This window comes from Cimex lectularius, unplaced genomic scaffold, assembly GCF_000648675.2.
Source record: "Cimex lectularius strain Harlan isolate CLEC.00 unplaced genomic scaffold, Clec_2.1 scaffold198, whole genome shotgun sequence".
NCBI lineage: Eukaryota > Metazoa > Arthropoda > Insecta > Hemiptera > Cimicidae > Cimex > Cimex lectularius.
The window spans coordinates 257025-273539 of record NW_019392853.1 but is presented as its reverse complement, the minus strand read 5'-3'; the positions used below and the strand labels follow the sequence as shown (position 1 = coordinate 273539).

Sequence of the window (16515 nt, the reverse complement as noted above, 5' to 3'; positions counted from 1 at the left end):
TAATCCTGTAAACGTAAACAGAATATTTTATATAGATTTTTTTTAATGAAAACTTAAAATCCTGCATTATTTTCCGGACAACCCAATATATTAATTCCAAAATTCCAAAGCCATAAATGGCAAGACGCTTAAAGAAAAAACACATTTTTTCAAGCCGTTTTACACTACGTATCAACACGTTTCACTTGTATTTTTACAATTTTATATTATCTTGAGAAAGACAAAAAACCGCCAAAACACGGTAGCACGATCACGCAGCCACCCGTATTTCTTTAGGATTTTGTTAATCTTCCGATTCCTGAGCCTAACAGCTGTTTACTGTTTATTACACTCTTAATTTGAACGGTTGAATTTTTTTAGTGATTAACTTCTTATTATTAATTATTATAAAACAAACAAACAGTAGAAGTATTGAAAAGGTAACAACAATCCATACTGAAAATTTGCACAATTCTTAACATTCCTTGCGAGAAAAACGGTCAGATTTTGGGATATGTTTTTGAAGTTAGCGGGATGATGAATGAATGCTCGGTCGTTTTCGATCAATTTGGTCCGTCTATCTTTTTTGGTTTCGGTCTGTCAGATGTGTCTCGGTTTTTTACCAGCTCGGTGTGTGGTGTTTTCATTATTCACGTCTCTGTGTGAGTGTGACGTCTTTTGACGTCTTTCAGGAATTAAAGTTTGGTGTTTTTTGGTATTTTCCAGACATTGTTATCATCGGTCCATTTCTTTTTTAATTTATAAAATGTTTTAAATGATTGGTTGTGTTGTGTTTGTTTATTTCTAGAACATTGTTCGTCCTTTTTTGAAGTAATCTCAAGCTTTTTTGTGATGAATTATTCTGATGCCCCTTAATCCATAAATAATCGTTTATTTATTTCATTTATTCTTTCTATCAGGCCGATGTAACTTTTTGTCTAGGGGCATAGTCTTGTCGATGTTTTGTTTCATAATTAGTAATTGTATTTTTGTCTTCAGTGCAGTTTTTATACCTAATTTGTTAAGTAGATAGTTCAGATTGTGAGATCGTTTTGAAATAGGTGGAGTGATAACATTCCTTGGTGTTCCTTGATCGCTTTCGATATATTTGGTCCACCTATCCTCGCCTTTTTGGTACATCACTGTTTTCTACTTTTTATCAGGTTTACTAGTCAGATTGTGTTTTTCTTTAATGGAATTTTTTTATACTCGTCAGCGTTGTCTTTGCTTGTCGACCACTTGATACATTAAATTGTTGATGTGAATTGTGAATTGTGTTGCGGTTGTTTATTTATAAATTTTCAAGTATATTTGTTGTCCATTTTTATATAATTTCAAAATTTTTGTGTTGTTGATAGTTTTTATTGGTTTCCCTTCCAGTCATAACCATATATTTGGGTTCTTCGTATGTGTTTTTTTCTTTCTTTCGATGTAATATTGTGTATAGTGGCTTTGTCTTGTTGATATTTTTATCATAATCAATGGTTTTCTAATAGTTTCTGCTGTCTTTAATGCAGTTTTATATCTAATTTACTAGGTTATTTTTTATTAGTTTATTAACATGGTGGGATTTTCTTGTGTTGTATTACTGAGTAACTTGATTGGTTATTTTCGAAAAATTTGGTCCCCCTATCATCCCTGTTTTAGTCTGACAAACGTGTTTTTTATTTTTTCAGCTTTATAGGCTATTTCTTGTGGGTTTTATTTATCAGATTTCCTCTGTATGTTGATAAATTAAATGTTGACATTTGTATTGTGTTACGTTTCTTGATCTAGGTTTTCAAGAACATTTTTTGTTTCTTTTGAAATAATTTTTAGAATTTTTCTATGTTGATGATTCGTTACTGATTTTGCACACTCTATTGTGAATTCTTTTCTAAACACATTCTCTTATTTGTCAAACTGCAATGTTTGCTAATGTCCTACATTTCAATGGCATTTTCAATATTAAGTAAGAAATGTCTGTAGTCACATAGTCTTTCCTACATTCGTCTCTAGAATGTCTGATTTTATTTTAATATTTTTAAGGATCAGTTTCAACATTGGCACGACATAAATCGACGAGTGTCAAATATAAAGGACATCGTCGTAAATTCGTCTTTCCTGATCAGTATTAATACCACGCGAGCCGACGGGCAAGGTTCAGTCGAGGTTAGACGTCTCTGCACCGACGGGACCCCACGGACCGCGGAAGTCTTCTGCGAGCCGGTGCAGCCGAAGGATCGTCTTTTGGCAGGGCCGAAAAGTGACCAGAAAGAGAGGGAGGGACCTTGGTACGAGGACGCTTCTTGTACCCGCCGCGGTGGTGGGAATTGAGTGAAAGTAACCGACAGTCGGAGAACAGTTCGCTATGGATTCGCAAACCGTCATCATCATCTTCATCGCGTTTCTTACTATAAGACCGACAAGTAAGTTAATTTTTTTCCATATCAAGTATATTTTCTAACTCACAAAGAGATTTTCAATCACTTGACAGTTCACACTAGCAATGAGCTCCATGGGGTTTCTTCTAAGTCATAACAAATCTTTAAAAAAAGACAACAATACTATGATTACAATAATATTTCCATAAAAATATTTATTTTCAAAAACCCACTAAAATTTGTTTCTATTGTGTTTTATAACAAATTATATGATAATAGTTTAATTTCTATTATCTATATATTAAATCATGTCTTTTTCTGCTTTTAACACATCACAAATTTTGAAAACATTGCAGTGATGATTTTTGTTTTTCTATTGAAGAAATCTCCTAACCCAAAATTATTGAGAAATTTTTGGCGCGGAATACTGATTTTCAGAAAATTTGAAATGAAAATTTTCACGTGATTGGCTATTGCTATTTTATTTATGTAATTGTTTAATTCCTTAGTGTGTATATTTCATTTTTCGTATTCATCAAATCCAAAGATACTTATTGTTCTTTCTGTTTGAAATTTATTTTATTAGCTATAAAAACTACACAAATGAATATATCTAGTCAACTTTGAATTTTTGTGTTTCCAAATCCAATAAAAGTGGCCATTTATTTGTTATTCAACTTTTTGAAATAATCACAATAAAATGAGGCGTCCGATTCGAACGATTTTTTTAGTGACATTAGTTCAAAATATTTTATACACATGTCCAAGAGTTCTTGTCAATAGAACCTAGGAACCAAAAACCCAAATATTTTAAAGAATACAAACAATTTTGTTTAAATATGCTTTTCTGCCTTTGTTGTGTTTGCTAATTTCAAGGTTATTATACATTAGTTGATTTTTAAGTGGGTTAATTAGATTAACAGGATCCTTTTTGGACTCATTTTACCAACCTTTAAAATTTTTACCCAAGATTATTTATACCAAAAATAGAGACATTTTTGGGGCTGGATCACATTTTTACGAATTTCCAAACACGAAAAGACGCTTCCAGTAAATTAGGCCAAAACAGTCACTTGTAAAAAATAAACCGGTTTGGTTTTAAGAACACATTAAAGCCCTTAAATGCAAAATTTTCTAGCAAACAAAATTAGATATTTTTGTTTGTTTTTTACCTACGATGTCGTGTTCGTAACTTCATTGGGTTTTTTCCAATGGTCACGATATTACAAAAAAGTTGGAAAACTTTTTTTTCTTCTTTTGAGGCAATATTAACAAGTTTTGGTTCTTCTGTTCTTATAAGTGAGTTTAGGAAAAAGTGAACAAAAACTTTTCCCTGGTTTTAATTTATTTACAGAAGAATTACATGTAGGTTATAAAACTCTTAATCTCTGTAGAGATTCCAGATTATTAATAGGATCGTTTCAAAGCTATCACATTTTTGTGATATTTTTGTGATTTTCGGGAAAAAATCGCGGCATTTGAAAAGCAAAAAAATTGTATTTAGTGTTTTTTGGGTTTTTTTACCTAACAACATAATTAGGTATGTATTGTATTTTGATTGATAGGTCGAATTTGCTCATTCGCGTCGATTCATTTCGTCTTTTTGCAAAGTAGAAAACAATTTTGTAGTGAACAATTTTTTTAGCAAATAACAAAGATGATATGATTTTCTGCTCCCCAAAATCTCTAAATACAGTTTGTTTGAAAAATAAAAATATTATTAAATAGTTCTCTCTCTAACTGTGTAGAACTTTTTTCTTGAAAATCTCGAAAAGGTAATAACTTTGAAACGACTGCACTGCTCTTCTTTGTAGGGATTGAAAACACTATAAACAACTTTAAACGGCATAATGGTCTTTGTAAATTATTCAGAATCGGAAAAATAAAATAAAACCTTTGATAGGTTTTCCTGATTTCATCCTTATTTTTCTCACTTTTAATGTCTGGACCTTGTTGACATTGGCTAAAATAAAAAAGTTAAGCTTTCTAACAGTTGTAATAGCGTTGAATTTAGGCAAAATGTATGTGTTATGAACTTTTAGGAGGAACAGCGGGCATGGGCGAGAAAAAAAGTTTAAAACTGTGTATATTGTTCATATAATATGATCTACTTTTGTTGTACTTTCTATGCCGAATTTAGAAAGATTATTTGAAAAATATGGCGTAAAAACTATTTTTTAGACTCAGATAATTGGATATTAAACGCAAGGTAAGCGTTAGGTCTTTTTTAATTTTTATAATTGCCGTCCATTTTCTTGTTCTTTTCGAAAGGGTGAAACATAACGATGAACATCATGAGAGAAAATAGCGTCTAAGTTTTGTTGCTGTTGTGCGGGCGCTCTTCTAAATAAGGGGTAACTCAATGGAAATAAAATTAAAAGAATCCAAAGGGAAACAGTCGCAGAACAGATATACTCGTCCTTCAGTTTTATAAAAATCGACGTGTTATACGAGCCTTCTATTTCCCTGGATTGTACGCCTGTCTAAAAATATTCTAGCACTAGAAAGGAGTCGATAACTCGGGAGGTTGACATGTTAGAAAACAAACTGGACTCAAATATAGGCTCGAATAATAAATAATGTTGGCATATTTAAAAAATAATAATTCGTAGAACTTTTTTGTAAAGAAGTTTTTAAACTTTCTTGTATATAGTTTTCCAAAAGCCATGTCACTTTTTAATTAATTAATTGTTTTATTGATATCGATACCACGTCTATTCAAATAGAAGTGACAATATGTCACTGACTGGTTAGATCATAAAAATAAAGGAGAAAACATATATACATGAGTTTTGAAGAAAGAAGAAAATAATTATGTAAGCAAAAACGAAGTTTTCTGAAAAGATTGCAGTAAAATTAACTTTGCCTTTTACCCTATTTACTATTGTATAACAAGAATTAACTACGAATAATAATATTTTATTTAAAAATAAAGCAATAAAGTGGCCAAATAAATTCTAACTTTACAAATTCTATTTTTTCTGTAAATTCGGTTTGACAATAATGACAAATGTTGATTTGGATGTAGTTTGTGATATTAGAAATGTCTGCTTAAGAATTCATTGCTGAGATATATACCTGTTAGTTACCTGTAATTATTTTTCATTAAATTTACATTCAAAGAGGAAATGATCGAGCTTGTCATTCTTACAATTTAAACCTAATGTGCATTGCTCTTTGAATTTTAAATTTTAACTTGATTAAAAATCCTCGAAGCCGATTGACATTTTCTAGGTCGAACTTCTAAATAAGTAAAAATCAATCACTTATATGGTGTATTTGAAAGAAAGACAAACATTCAGTTCCTTTGTCAAGCTTTCGAAGAATATATTCTCTTCGTCAGGACTTTGAAACTATGTCTAATTTAGGATGGGTAGAGTATCAGATTTATGGTCACTCAATGAGATTTTAACATGTGCCAAACGTTCGGCCTTTGTATATATTTCATCAGACACAATCATTATTTGTAACGATGAACTAGATTATCGACCTGCTGGATACAGGAAGTCTTTTCAGAGGATCTTCGGAAGAGGTCAAAACAGAGAAAACTTCCTTACGGTTTTCGCCGAGCTTTCGACAGTTTTATACTGTCATCTTCAGGGCCTGTTTTATTATCATATAAACAAACAATTAAAACATGAAAAAACAATAATTACAACAATAATTGGATATCTTACTTTAAAACCTTAATAGGAAATTAAACAACATGGTGTTTTGGGCACAGAAGTACATTATGTTTTTTTCGGCTCAGCATCTAAATATTGATTTAGCTATAATTTTTAATTGTTAATGTATTCCATTTAAATCAATATTTAGATGCTGAGACGAAAAAAACATAATGTACTTCTGCGCCCAAAACACCATGTTGTTTAATTTCCTATTAAGGTTTTAAAGTAAGATATCCAATTATTGTTGTAATTATTGTTTTTTCATGTTTTAATTGTTTGTTTATATGATAATAAAACAGGCCCTGAAGATGACAGTATAAAACTGTCGAAAGCTCGGCGAAAACCGTAAGGAAGTTTTCTCTGTTTTGACCTCTTCCGAAGATCCTCTGAAAAGACTTCTTACAATCATTATTCAATTGATAAGAGTATTTGTAGGTCTACGTTTGATAATAACTCAATTAAACAAGGTAATTAATCATGTAATTACAACACAATGAAAATGAAAACAAATACTTGTGTATATATATATATATATTGACTAATGGATTGTTTCTGTTGTAATTTATACATCAACTCTCAGCCTTGAGGAAGGTCAGATGTAAACAATTATGATAAATATCTCATACCTTACAGACCATAATCCTGATACACTTATCCATTCAAAATTAAAAATTTGCTAGGCAATAAATAAAAACATCGTTGTCATATAATTGCTTGGCTCCAATACTTTCTACTATTTCCAATGATTTCCCCGATTGTGTGAAGATGTTTATATCTGTTAACCGTGTAAATCATTGGAAAAAGTTTCGAAGTCCCGATGAAGGGGATGTTTTTCTCGAAAGGTTGACGAGGGAGCTGAGCTTCTTTAAAACTTACCTTATCCCTTATTTTTTGTATACAATTATAATATTAAGGCTGATATCAATCACTTCAAAAGTTAAAGTCCAAAATACCATGATTTTTAAAAACATTTTAGCACCAGGTTCCAGTCAGATGAAGAGCCCGAGAGTGTTTAACTTCTCAAACCAATTAATTTCTTTACTTCTGGCTACGCATTTCGGGGTTAGCTGCCAGTCCATCACCAAGTATGGAGGTCTGAACTAGAGAATGTTAGCTAGCAATAAAAAAAAATAATTTGGTAGGGAAAATCAATAAAACACTTAGTTTTATTTAATAAAACAATCAAGGATAGAAGGAGCTGGAGAATTTTTATTGATTCTCTCGACACCATTGCCTCATTCAAGACACCAAATCTCACAGATGAAAGAAACGTATTTAAAAAACACACACAATTTTAAGATACCAGATTTCAATTTTAAGGCAGAAAGAGTTTTAAGAATTCTAGAGATGGCCATATATTTACTGGTAAAATGAAAGGATGCGCGGTTAAATTTTCCCAAAGTCGATAGACTCCTAAGTACAAATGGCTTAGAGACTTCCAATAATTTTCTCTTTGAATCTTCAAAGGTAATTTGTTTCAACTTCTTGATTTCGTCTGGTTTTGAAAAGGGACTACTGTAGCCAAGAACGTGCTGAATGTTTATAAGCATATTCCCCTTTTTATGTTCACCTGGCGTTGAAAAATAGTACGCATGAATGGGTGATCGCTCGCATACCAGAAGAAAACAATTAATGCATTTCAGAATTTAAATTTTTTGTTATTTTTAAATCCAAAAAGAAAACTTACAAGGGCTTTGTGAATTTAAGAATTTGCTTAGGCATTAAGGTCTTGTATTTTTTTCAGCAAACCTATTCTGTTGAGTCATGTGAACCTGGAATTAACATGCTTGTAATTTCCAGCCAAGCTACAATTATTAATTTATAAATCCTTATTTAAATTGATGTATTTTGAAAAATTATTATTATGAAACAATTTATATTTATCGACTATCATTCATTGTAAGACTACAGCAATGTATACTCTTCAAATCATTTCAAATTCGATTGTTTTATAACTTTTCTGCTTTATTTTTCTGAACTTTAAAACGAGTTTCGCTTTGTTTTCAATTTTATTTTTTAACGTGGATGTGATCGTGATAATCATGCGGAGTACGGTTGGTTTTATTCCAAGGTGGCAGTGAAAGTCTTGTTTTGAATTTTTTATTTTCGGTTGTAAATCTTGGACTAACAGCCGCCAATGTGAAACGTTGTGCTAATAAAGAGGGCTACGCAAATAAAAACAAATGAAATAAAAAACGCGTAAAATGTACGCGTATTTAAGCCTCAAATTTACTCACGGACGATTCCTCCCCGGCTATTTGCATATAAACGAGGTTTGTTCAAACTATATCTACCCGCATTTTTCATATAAATTCACAGTTTTTATATCTTTCCAATATTAAATACTAGTAATAATTGTGAACATTATGACGGATCTCATTCCACTTATCTACCATCCCTTATCTACATATACTATCATAAATACTTACACACATGGGCAGGTAAAAATAAAAATAAATTAGTTTTGCTAGGATCTACCAAGACAACGCCAAAATATGCACTTCACCATCCACGACCTTATAAATGTGACTTGATTTAACAGACTGGCACACGGAAGATAGGGAGAAGCAGAACGCGTTGCACATTAACAACCCTACGGGGATAGGAAGATCAAGGCAATCTGTAAGGATCAAATCAACATACAAGCTTTTTGGGATCATCTTTTTCGTACAGACAGATAGGGATAAAAGAGGTGGCCAATAAACCTGTCTCTCTCTCACTCTCTCTTTCACTCACTCTCTCTCTCTCTCTCTCTCTCTCTCTCTCTCTCTCTCTCTCTCTCTCTCACACACACACACACACACACACACAGATAGAAACCTGATTGATACATTTATTAATATTTTTGTTTATTCTTCATGTTTCATTTTAGCATTGTACCCCTGCATTTGAAAACGACACAATAGACGAACTGCAGAAGGTTATAGACTCAAAATGTTGCTAACGAATGAGTGCTTAAAGTAATATGAAAGAAAAAGAGTTAAAGGCAAAATGATAATAAACAGCCAAAGAAAAAACATCCCAAAACTATAGGGGCACATCATATTAAAATAGCAGTAATATACCTCAGTTTACCACTTTTTTAAAAATAGATATATACATATATTTTTTAATAATTAAGAAATAACGTATTTTTACTTTCTTCTGTGATAAATATAAGCTTGAGTTTGATTAATGATGAAGGATTAAGCGATTTCGAGAGAAAGAATAGTATATATGTCCCGTTCATTCTACTAAGCAAAACTTTGAAATATCAACAATATAAAATTAGTAAATTGTTTATATTTGTTAACTGTTTAAATCAATAAAAATAGTTTCAAAGACCCGTTCTTACAAACTTAGCCACTCACATAAATACATTCCTATAAGAAAAACTTTTTATACCGTGTGCACAATAAAATGTTGGGAGGAGTCGGAGTGTCTGATATTTCGCCGATGTATCGCCCTTTTATCACACATTAACAATTTTAAAAACCTAACTATTGTGCAATTGCCTCAAAAGCTTCTGATGTGATAAATAGTGTAAAGTGAGTAGAAAACACATTGATTTACATAGTTTAGAAGGGAAGGTAAATGACCCTTTAAACAGCACTTATAAAATTGCTTTTTGGTCGCTATATATTTTTTTCACATGACTTTGTCCTAATATCGCAAAATTACTATGCCATTATATTCCATTGTTGTCATTGTTATTGTGCACACTTCCTCAAAACTATGAAAACATACAGAACGCAATAAACCAAATTAGAAAGTTTTCTAATATTAAAATGGGTGAAATTGCATTTTTTTAAACCTGCAACTGAAGTGGCTAAGGGAGAACAACTGTTGACTTATTTCGATGTGAATAATACAATTTGTAAACATTTATGATAAAAAACAAATTTAAGACTTTAAAGGTAAATATACAACTTGTCTGAAAGCATCCAACTATAACAATTAAACAAAATTTAAAATTTAATAACCTTTTTCTCTCCGTAGAAAAATTTCTTAAAATATTCAAGTAGAAAAACAGGAACTATCGTTGTTTACTGGATCCGACGTAGATTTACGTTGATGCAAGACAATCACGTAGTTCCAGTTCGACGAACTTTCGCGGCTCTAAACAGACAACTCCTCACACAGGACTTTTTTGATTAATCGTCATAATTAAACAATGCTATTTTATTTTTCAAATCGTAAAAATTTGTTCCATTCCTTGATAAATATAAGAATGTTCGGAAGGAAAGAGGTCTTCAAAGCAATAGTTTTAATTGCATTACCCTGCTCCTAAGCCAAAGTGAGAAAAGAAATGATCATGAATTAGTTAAGACTTTAAGCCAGACAATCATAAATATTATATAAAAAATAATACCATTTTCACTTTTAAACTTCACGCTTTTTACTCAACCTGTAAACAACATTGTGACAAATATGCATATTTCGATTATAACAACATTCTGTGGGGCGTCGGTGGCCGCAACGGTTTAGGCGTTGACACGGCGCTCATCACTGTAAGGTAAAGGTCCCGGGTTCGAATGCAGGTTCGAATCCAGCGGCCCTGCATTCGAACCCGACATACTTACAAATGGGCTTTTTTTTTTAAACACCGGCACCCCGAGGGTTTATATGACCTCTGCTGTTGCGAACCCTCGTAAAATAAAATAAAAATAAATAAATAAAAAAATATTCTGCAGATCGGACAGATCTTATGAAAAAATTTCTTTTTCGTTTTAAACTATCTGAGATAGTAAAAAATGAAATGTTTGTTCGAACAGAGAATTTAAATATGACTAACGATAAGAATCAAAACTGTTAAAATTATAAACGAAACGAAATATTTTGAATTTATGCCGACATTATGAATAATAAAGGCATGTAGATAAGGGTGGGAATGAACTAACTGGGAAATAATGCGAGGAATTTCGAGTAAACATTAATCAAGGTTTTATTATCTTTTCGATCAACTAAAACGCAATAAATAAAAAAGTTACATGATTCATAAAAATACAATTTCAAAGATCAAATTGTTATAATAAATATTATTGCAGAAATCATAAATATCGGGTTGTCCGGAAAATAATGCAGGATTTTAAGTTTTCATTAAAAAAAATCTATATAAAATATTCTGTTTACGTTTACAGGATTNGTATGGGAAATTATTTTGATTAAAGAACATTGCTTTAAAGTAACTAGTTTCTTTTTTTTTGTTTAATACCAAAATCCTGCATTATTTTCCGGACAACCCAATAGTAAGTACAACAGACTGAGGTTGGGATTTGAAAACCACGAGACTGAAGCAACAATTATAGACAAGAAGGAAATAACCCATGGGCAGAACAGGCGTCATATCAACATTTATATTTTACTTATTATATTTTTGTTACATAAGTTAATATTTAATTATTATTTAAATAAAACTTTTAAAATAAATAATTTCAACGACGCAGTTCAAATACTCACCATAGTAGACATATAATATAATAATAACAACGAAAAAAACACACACTAACAGGCATGAGAAGGCGTGGACACGGCGACTCATCACTATAAGAGTCCCGGGTTCGCATCCAGCGACAATGAATTCACACGTAGAGTATTTAAAAATTGGCTTTTGTTTTCAAAACCCCAAAACCCTGGAGGTTGATATGACAGCTGCTACTGCATCAATAGAAGGGGTTTTCACATAACGGTAGATGTTTAGTACTACCTTTAAAGATTTAGTCAGTTTGACGGGTTTGTGCCGTTTGCACCGAACACTACAATTACATGCATTTTCTAGTTCGAAATATACAGAATACCAATTGCAATAGACATTCGGGCTGACTCAAACACGCAAGCAGCAACTATAACAAACAAATTAAAAACAATACATCCAAAAACGAACTTCAAACCATAGAACAACCATAGTACATAACGGCTATAGTATATAATTACTGAATAAAAAACAGTATAAAAAAAGACACTTCAAAAAGATACATTGATTGAATTATTCTCATAAATATTGGAAGAGATGAATCTATCAAATCTACACATTACAGGTAAATTGCACTAAAGTCAAGAAACACAGATAAGAAGGTAAAGATTAAATACATTAAAAAAGGATCACAATGACTAGAGCAAACAAAAAACCTAGATTTAGTTAGTTAAAGACGTAAAAAACTGACTCATTAAACCTTTCAAGAAGAACATAGGATTTGATTTAACAAAAACGCACACATTAAGCTACTGAAAAGCCGAAACCCGTCTGACATACTAAAAACAGAAGAGATAGACGGCCAAAATTAATCGAATACAATAGAACGTTATTATCACTCCGCAAACTTCCTAAAGAAATCTTAAAATCTGACAATTTTTCTAGGCAAAACCGGCACTAAATGCAACAAATTATAAAGCTTTTGATTGTAAGGCAAAACATTGTCAAGATTAACCCACTAGATAAAAGATTACATCGAAAATCAGAAAGAAAATAAAAGAACACAAATAAACTGTCATTTCAGGGTTAAGATAAACCACAACGAATCACCAACAATAGAACAATTTATGAAATTATTTCAAAATAGCAAAAAATGTTCTACGAAAACGTAGATAAACAAACACAACACAATACACAACTCAACCATTTAATCTATCAAAGAGGTCGAAAGACAAAGGCAACACCGACAAATATACTGAAGGAGACCTGATTAATATAAACCATACCAACTCGCCTATAAAGTTGCAAAAAAGTAGAAACACGCCTGACAGACTAAAACAGCGAGGATAGGTGTACCAAATTTTTCGAAAACTACTAATCAACAGGTTACTCAGTAATAGCTTCAAAAAGAAATACCACAATCTTAACAAACTAATTAATCTATTTAATAAATTAGGCATATTGATTATAAGGAAAGTATCGATTAGACGAAGCTACTAGACATATTATTACATTTGATAGAAAGAAAATAAGAGCATAAATCGCACTCCCACAAGAAAAGTGACACAAGTAGTAAAATTCTAAAAACCGGATTATTTAGTTCTTTAAATGTTTGATATTAAATTCGTTGGCAACCAACAAGAAGGAAAGTGCCATCATTAATGCTAATGTAGTCGGTCATTTTCAAATTCCACCTCTTTAGCTTAGGTGCAAAGTGTTTTGGATATTGGATCTTCTCATTGATTGCTGATCTTTGATAACGAGCAATGAGAATAAAAGTATGGCCAATAGCGCTGGTAGTTGGCTCTTCAGATTCCAATAGCAAATGTGGGAAGCACGAATACTCAGCTTCAAAGTTGCAGGTCAAAAATGTTACAGAAAATCCAATTATTGTAAATAATGAATTACCACAATTATATTTTATGCGAAAAAAATAAAATTGTATGTATGTTACTGAATCTAACAGCATTCGTAGTTCTTATGTTGCGTTTTTCTCTTCATTATAAGAGCAAAGTAGTACAAATTTTAGAAATATTTTAGCTTTCAATGTTAGAAGTATCGACCAATTTTTCACTCACGAACACTCTGGACCAAGGTCTTGAAGAAAAACGCAAATTCAGTTGTTACTGTCAAGCTTTCGACCAATTTAAAGGACATGGTCAGGGCCTATATTAATTTCACATAATGAAAAAACAATTGTTAAATCATTGTACAAATATGTTTTTCGTATCAGAGATGTATGCTTGTTTGTCAGGTTTGTATGTTGTCTGTTACTATTACAAAGAAATTAATATTCTTATATTCATTCATTGACCACCACTATCGTTAGCAAACAAACTAACTTAAATTACTGAGAGCCAAAATATTCTAAAAAAGTGTCACAACTCAAAAAGTGGTCGTTTGTACAGGGGAAGTCCAGCTGGATTTTTAATGTTTTGGGTTTTCGCTTAAATCTTGGACAAATGAAAGAAAATAATTATCGTTAACGAAATGGATGGAGAGGTAATTTTCCATTGGGCCAAAGCTGATAGGAATAAGTGGCAACGAGGAGGCAGACCGTTTGGCTAAAGAAGCTGCGAGGGACGAAATCCCCGAAATAACGTATTGCAAACATCCCAAGAACCTTCAAGCTGCGATATACTCAGAGTGATGAGTGGGAAGAGATGTGGCGTACCTTACACAAGGAAAGGCAGGCCTGGCAGTATCTTCACTTAATTAAAAAAGGAACCAAATTAAATTCCACAGAATCATTAGCTCATAAAAAGTATTAACAGGTCATTACAACTGCAAGGCATACCTACACCGTCTCGGGCTGGGGACTTCGCCAGCATCCCCATGCAGCCAGGCCGTCGCGCAGACGTTCTCTCATCTCGAATGCCTGCTTTATAAAAGACAAATAGCACCGTAATTATCCTGGCATCGTGCTGCGGACGAGGATGGCCTATTTCCGAACAACAATTGTTATAGGAAGACCTCAAAGACTGTTTTATTAATTTTATAAATCAATTAGACATTTAACTTTTATTTCTTGAATTGTTAAAAAGATATTTATTTTGTTCGTATGATTGTTTTATCAACATGTTATATCCATCTATGGGGTATGTTTTTTCTTGATCACATAAACAAAAAATACTGATGGATCATATCAGTAGTGGCGTGTACTTAATACATAAATCAAAAAACTAAACTTCCATCTGTCTCTCCTGTAAAATTTTCTTTTGTTGCGTTGTGTCACTTTTCTTGAGGATGTGTGATATGGTCATTTATGGATTAAGGGGAACGCGACAAATAATTAACAATGCAAAAAAGCTTGAGTTTATATTAGAAGGGACGGTAGAATGTACTAGAAATAAACAAGCATTAATTTAAACCATGAAAAATGTCGACAGGCTAATTTAAAACCGATAAACTACAAAAAGAGACCCGATGAAATAAAAAACAAAATAGACTAGTAAAGCTGATTAAAAGTTGAAACACGTCTGACAAACAGAAACAGTGACCGGGACCAAGCTACAGGTTCATCACCCTACCAAGCACAGGAAGAAATGTCGCAAAAATACGTTAATTAATACACTAACTAATGAGGTAGTTATCGTTGTTAGGAGGACATTGTTTTTTCATCCCAAGTGTATTCAGTATGATCAGCGACAAATTATTCCTGCCGCTTAAGAGGCATGACATAATCTTAAGTCAGGTCAGTTACATATTCGGTCGGCAACCTTGCCCGGTAATGACATTGGAGCGCGGTTTCACTTTCTACGGAATGAGACGGCATCGGATCGACGACTACGACGAGATGCCTTCTTCGCACGGTGAAAGCGACAAAGGTCAAGTTTATACGTTTGTTCTTCCGTCTTTTCAAAGGAATGAGCGTTAAAAACGGGCCGTTTCACTTTCGATATTTTTCATCTCTGGATCCGCTCTAATCGCGATCGGACAACAAAAAGTCGATTTCTTCCTATTTTCGTTGAACCTAGTTGGATTTTTATGCCGATTGTGGAAACGATAGGAGTTTATTTTGAACCTTTTGTTTAAATCGACACCGCCTGTTGGAAGGAAAAGTCAATGCAAATCATAATGTAACACATGCCTTTTGGCCTCTTGCCCCCAATTTTTGGACAATGTGTTCTCTTCCTTTTCTTCTTGACTTCTCTGGGGAAATGAACCTGTAATTTGATTGATTGAAATCATAGATTTTAAAAAAACTATATTCCCTCTAACAATCGGATCCCAGAAAGATAGTAAAAGGCTCCGAATGCAATATCCTAAATTGTATAAATAAAAAAAGAAATCAGGAAGATCCATCTTCTTTTTGATGTTTTTTCTTAGTGTATAATTTTCCGCATCAATTTACATAATGTAATATGCACGATTATCGTAACAATGCCCCCTTTTTACGTAAATATTTTCCAAAATAGGCTGTTTAAGACGACCGAAAGGATTGAGTAGTGTTATCCTGCGAGTTATCAGAGCATAATTCTGAAGCGTACACCGGACAAGGAACCCGTACAAGGCTGTTTAATCGACCGAGGCATTTTAGCCTGTCGAATATATGTCAGGCATTACATAATAATCATCTGATCCCTAAGGTATATCAACTCCTTTTTAATATGGAATTTCAAACCTAAAATCACTACCAATCTATCCTTAAAAATGAGTGGGGGATGCCATTTCTAAATATTTAATCTTGTTTAAACTAAGATATTTTTATACACAGTAGCCTGTAGTATTTCAAGGGTTGTAAGGGGGAGGTCGATCTCGTGACCGAACCATTCGAGATTGTCTTAAACATTTTCAATTGGTTTAAGGTTCTGCTGTCCTATCAAAAGTATGGATACTTGTGGAGCTTAACTACTCAATAGGGCATGTTGCCTTAATTGGCCAAGCATTACCAGGCAAAAGCAATGATACAGTGCCTAACACAAAGCACTACATGGCGTAAGCTCATCTCCACATAACGTAAGGCATGGAAGTCCTTGAATCGGTACCAATTCGGTGATTAACCCCCCCCCCCAAAGAAATGAACCAACACATGACATACACTCGTCGACGTGCAGCACTGAACGATTCGTTCTCTAGGTGTTCAGTTTCACAGCGAACGGGCATCTAAGGG

The 16515-nt window shown here is 32.7% G+C and overlaps 1 protein-coding gene across 3 annotated transcripts in view; it reads left to right on the top strand.

Moving 5' to 3' along the window:
- The first annotated feature begins 381 nt into the window (after positions 1-381).
- The window catches only part of LOC106669461 (group 10 secretory phospholipase A2), a 60739-nt gene continuing 44605 nt past the window's right edge, over positions 382-16515 (top strand). For 2 of the 3 annotated variants that reach the window (XM_014398958.2, XM_014398961.2), the window contains exons 1-2: positions 382-419; positions 2008-2387. In XM_014398958.2, the coding sequence (XP_014254444.1) occupies positions 2330-2387 (58 nt within the window). In that variant the 5' untranslated portion in view covers positions 382-419; positions 2008-2329. Of the gene's footprint in view, positions 420-1463; positions 1931-2007; positions 2388-16515 lie in introns of those variants that run through there. The other variant, XM_014398959.2, reaches the window with a different exon arrangement.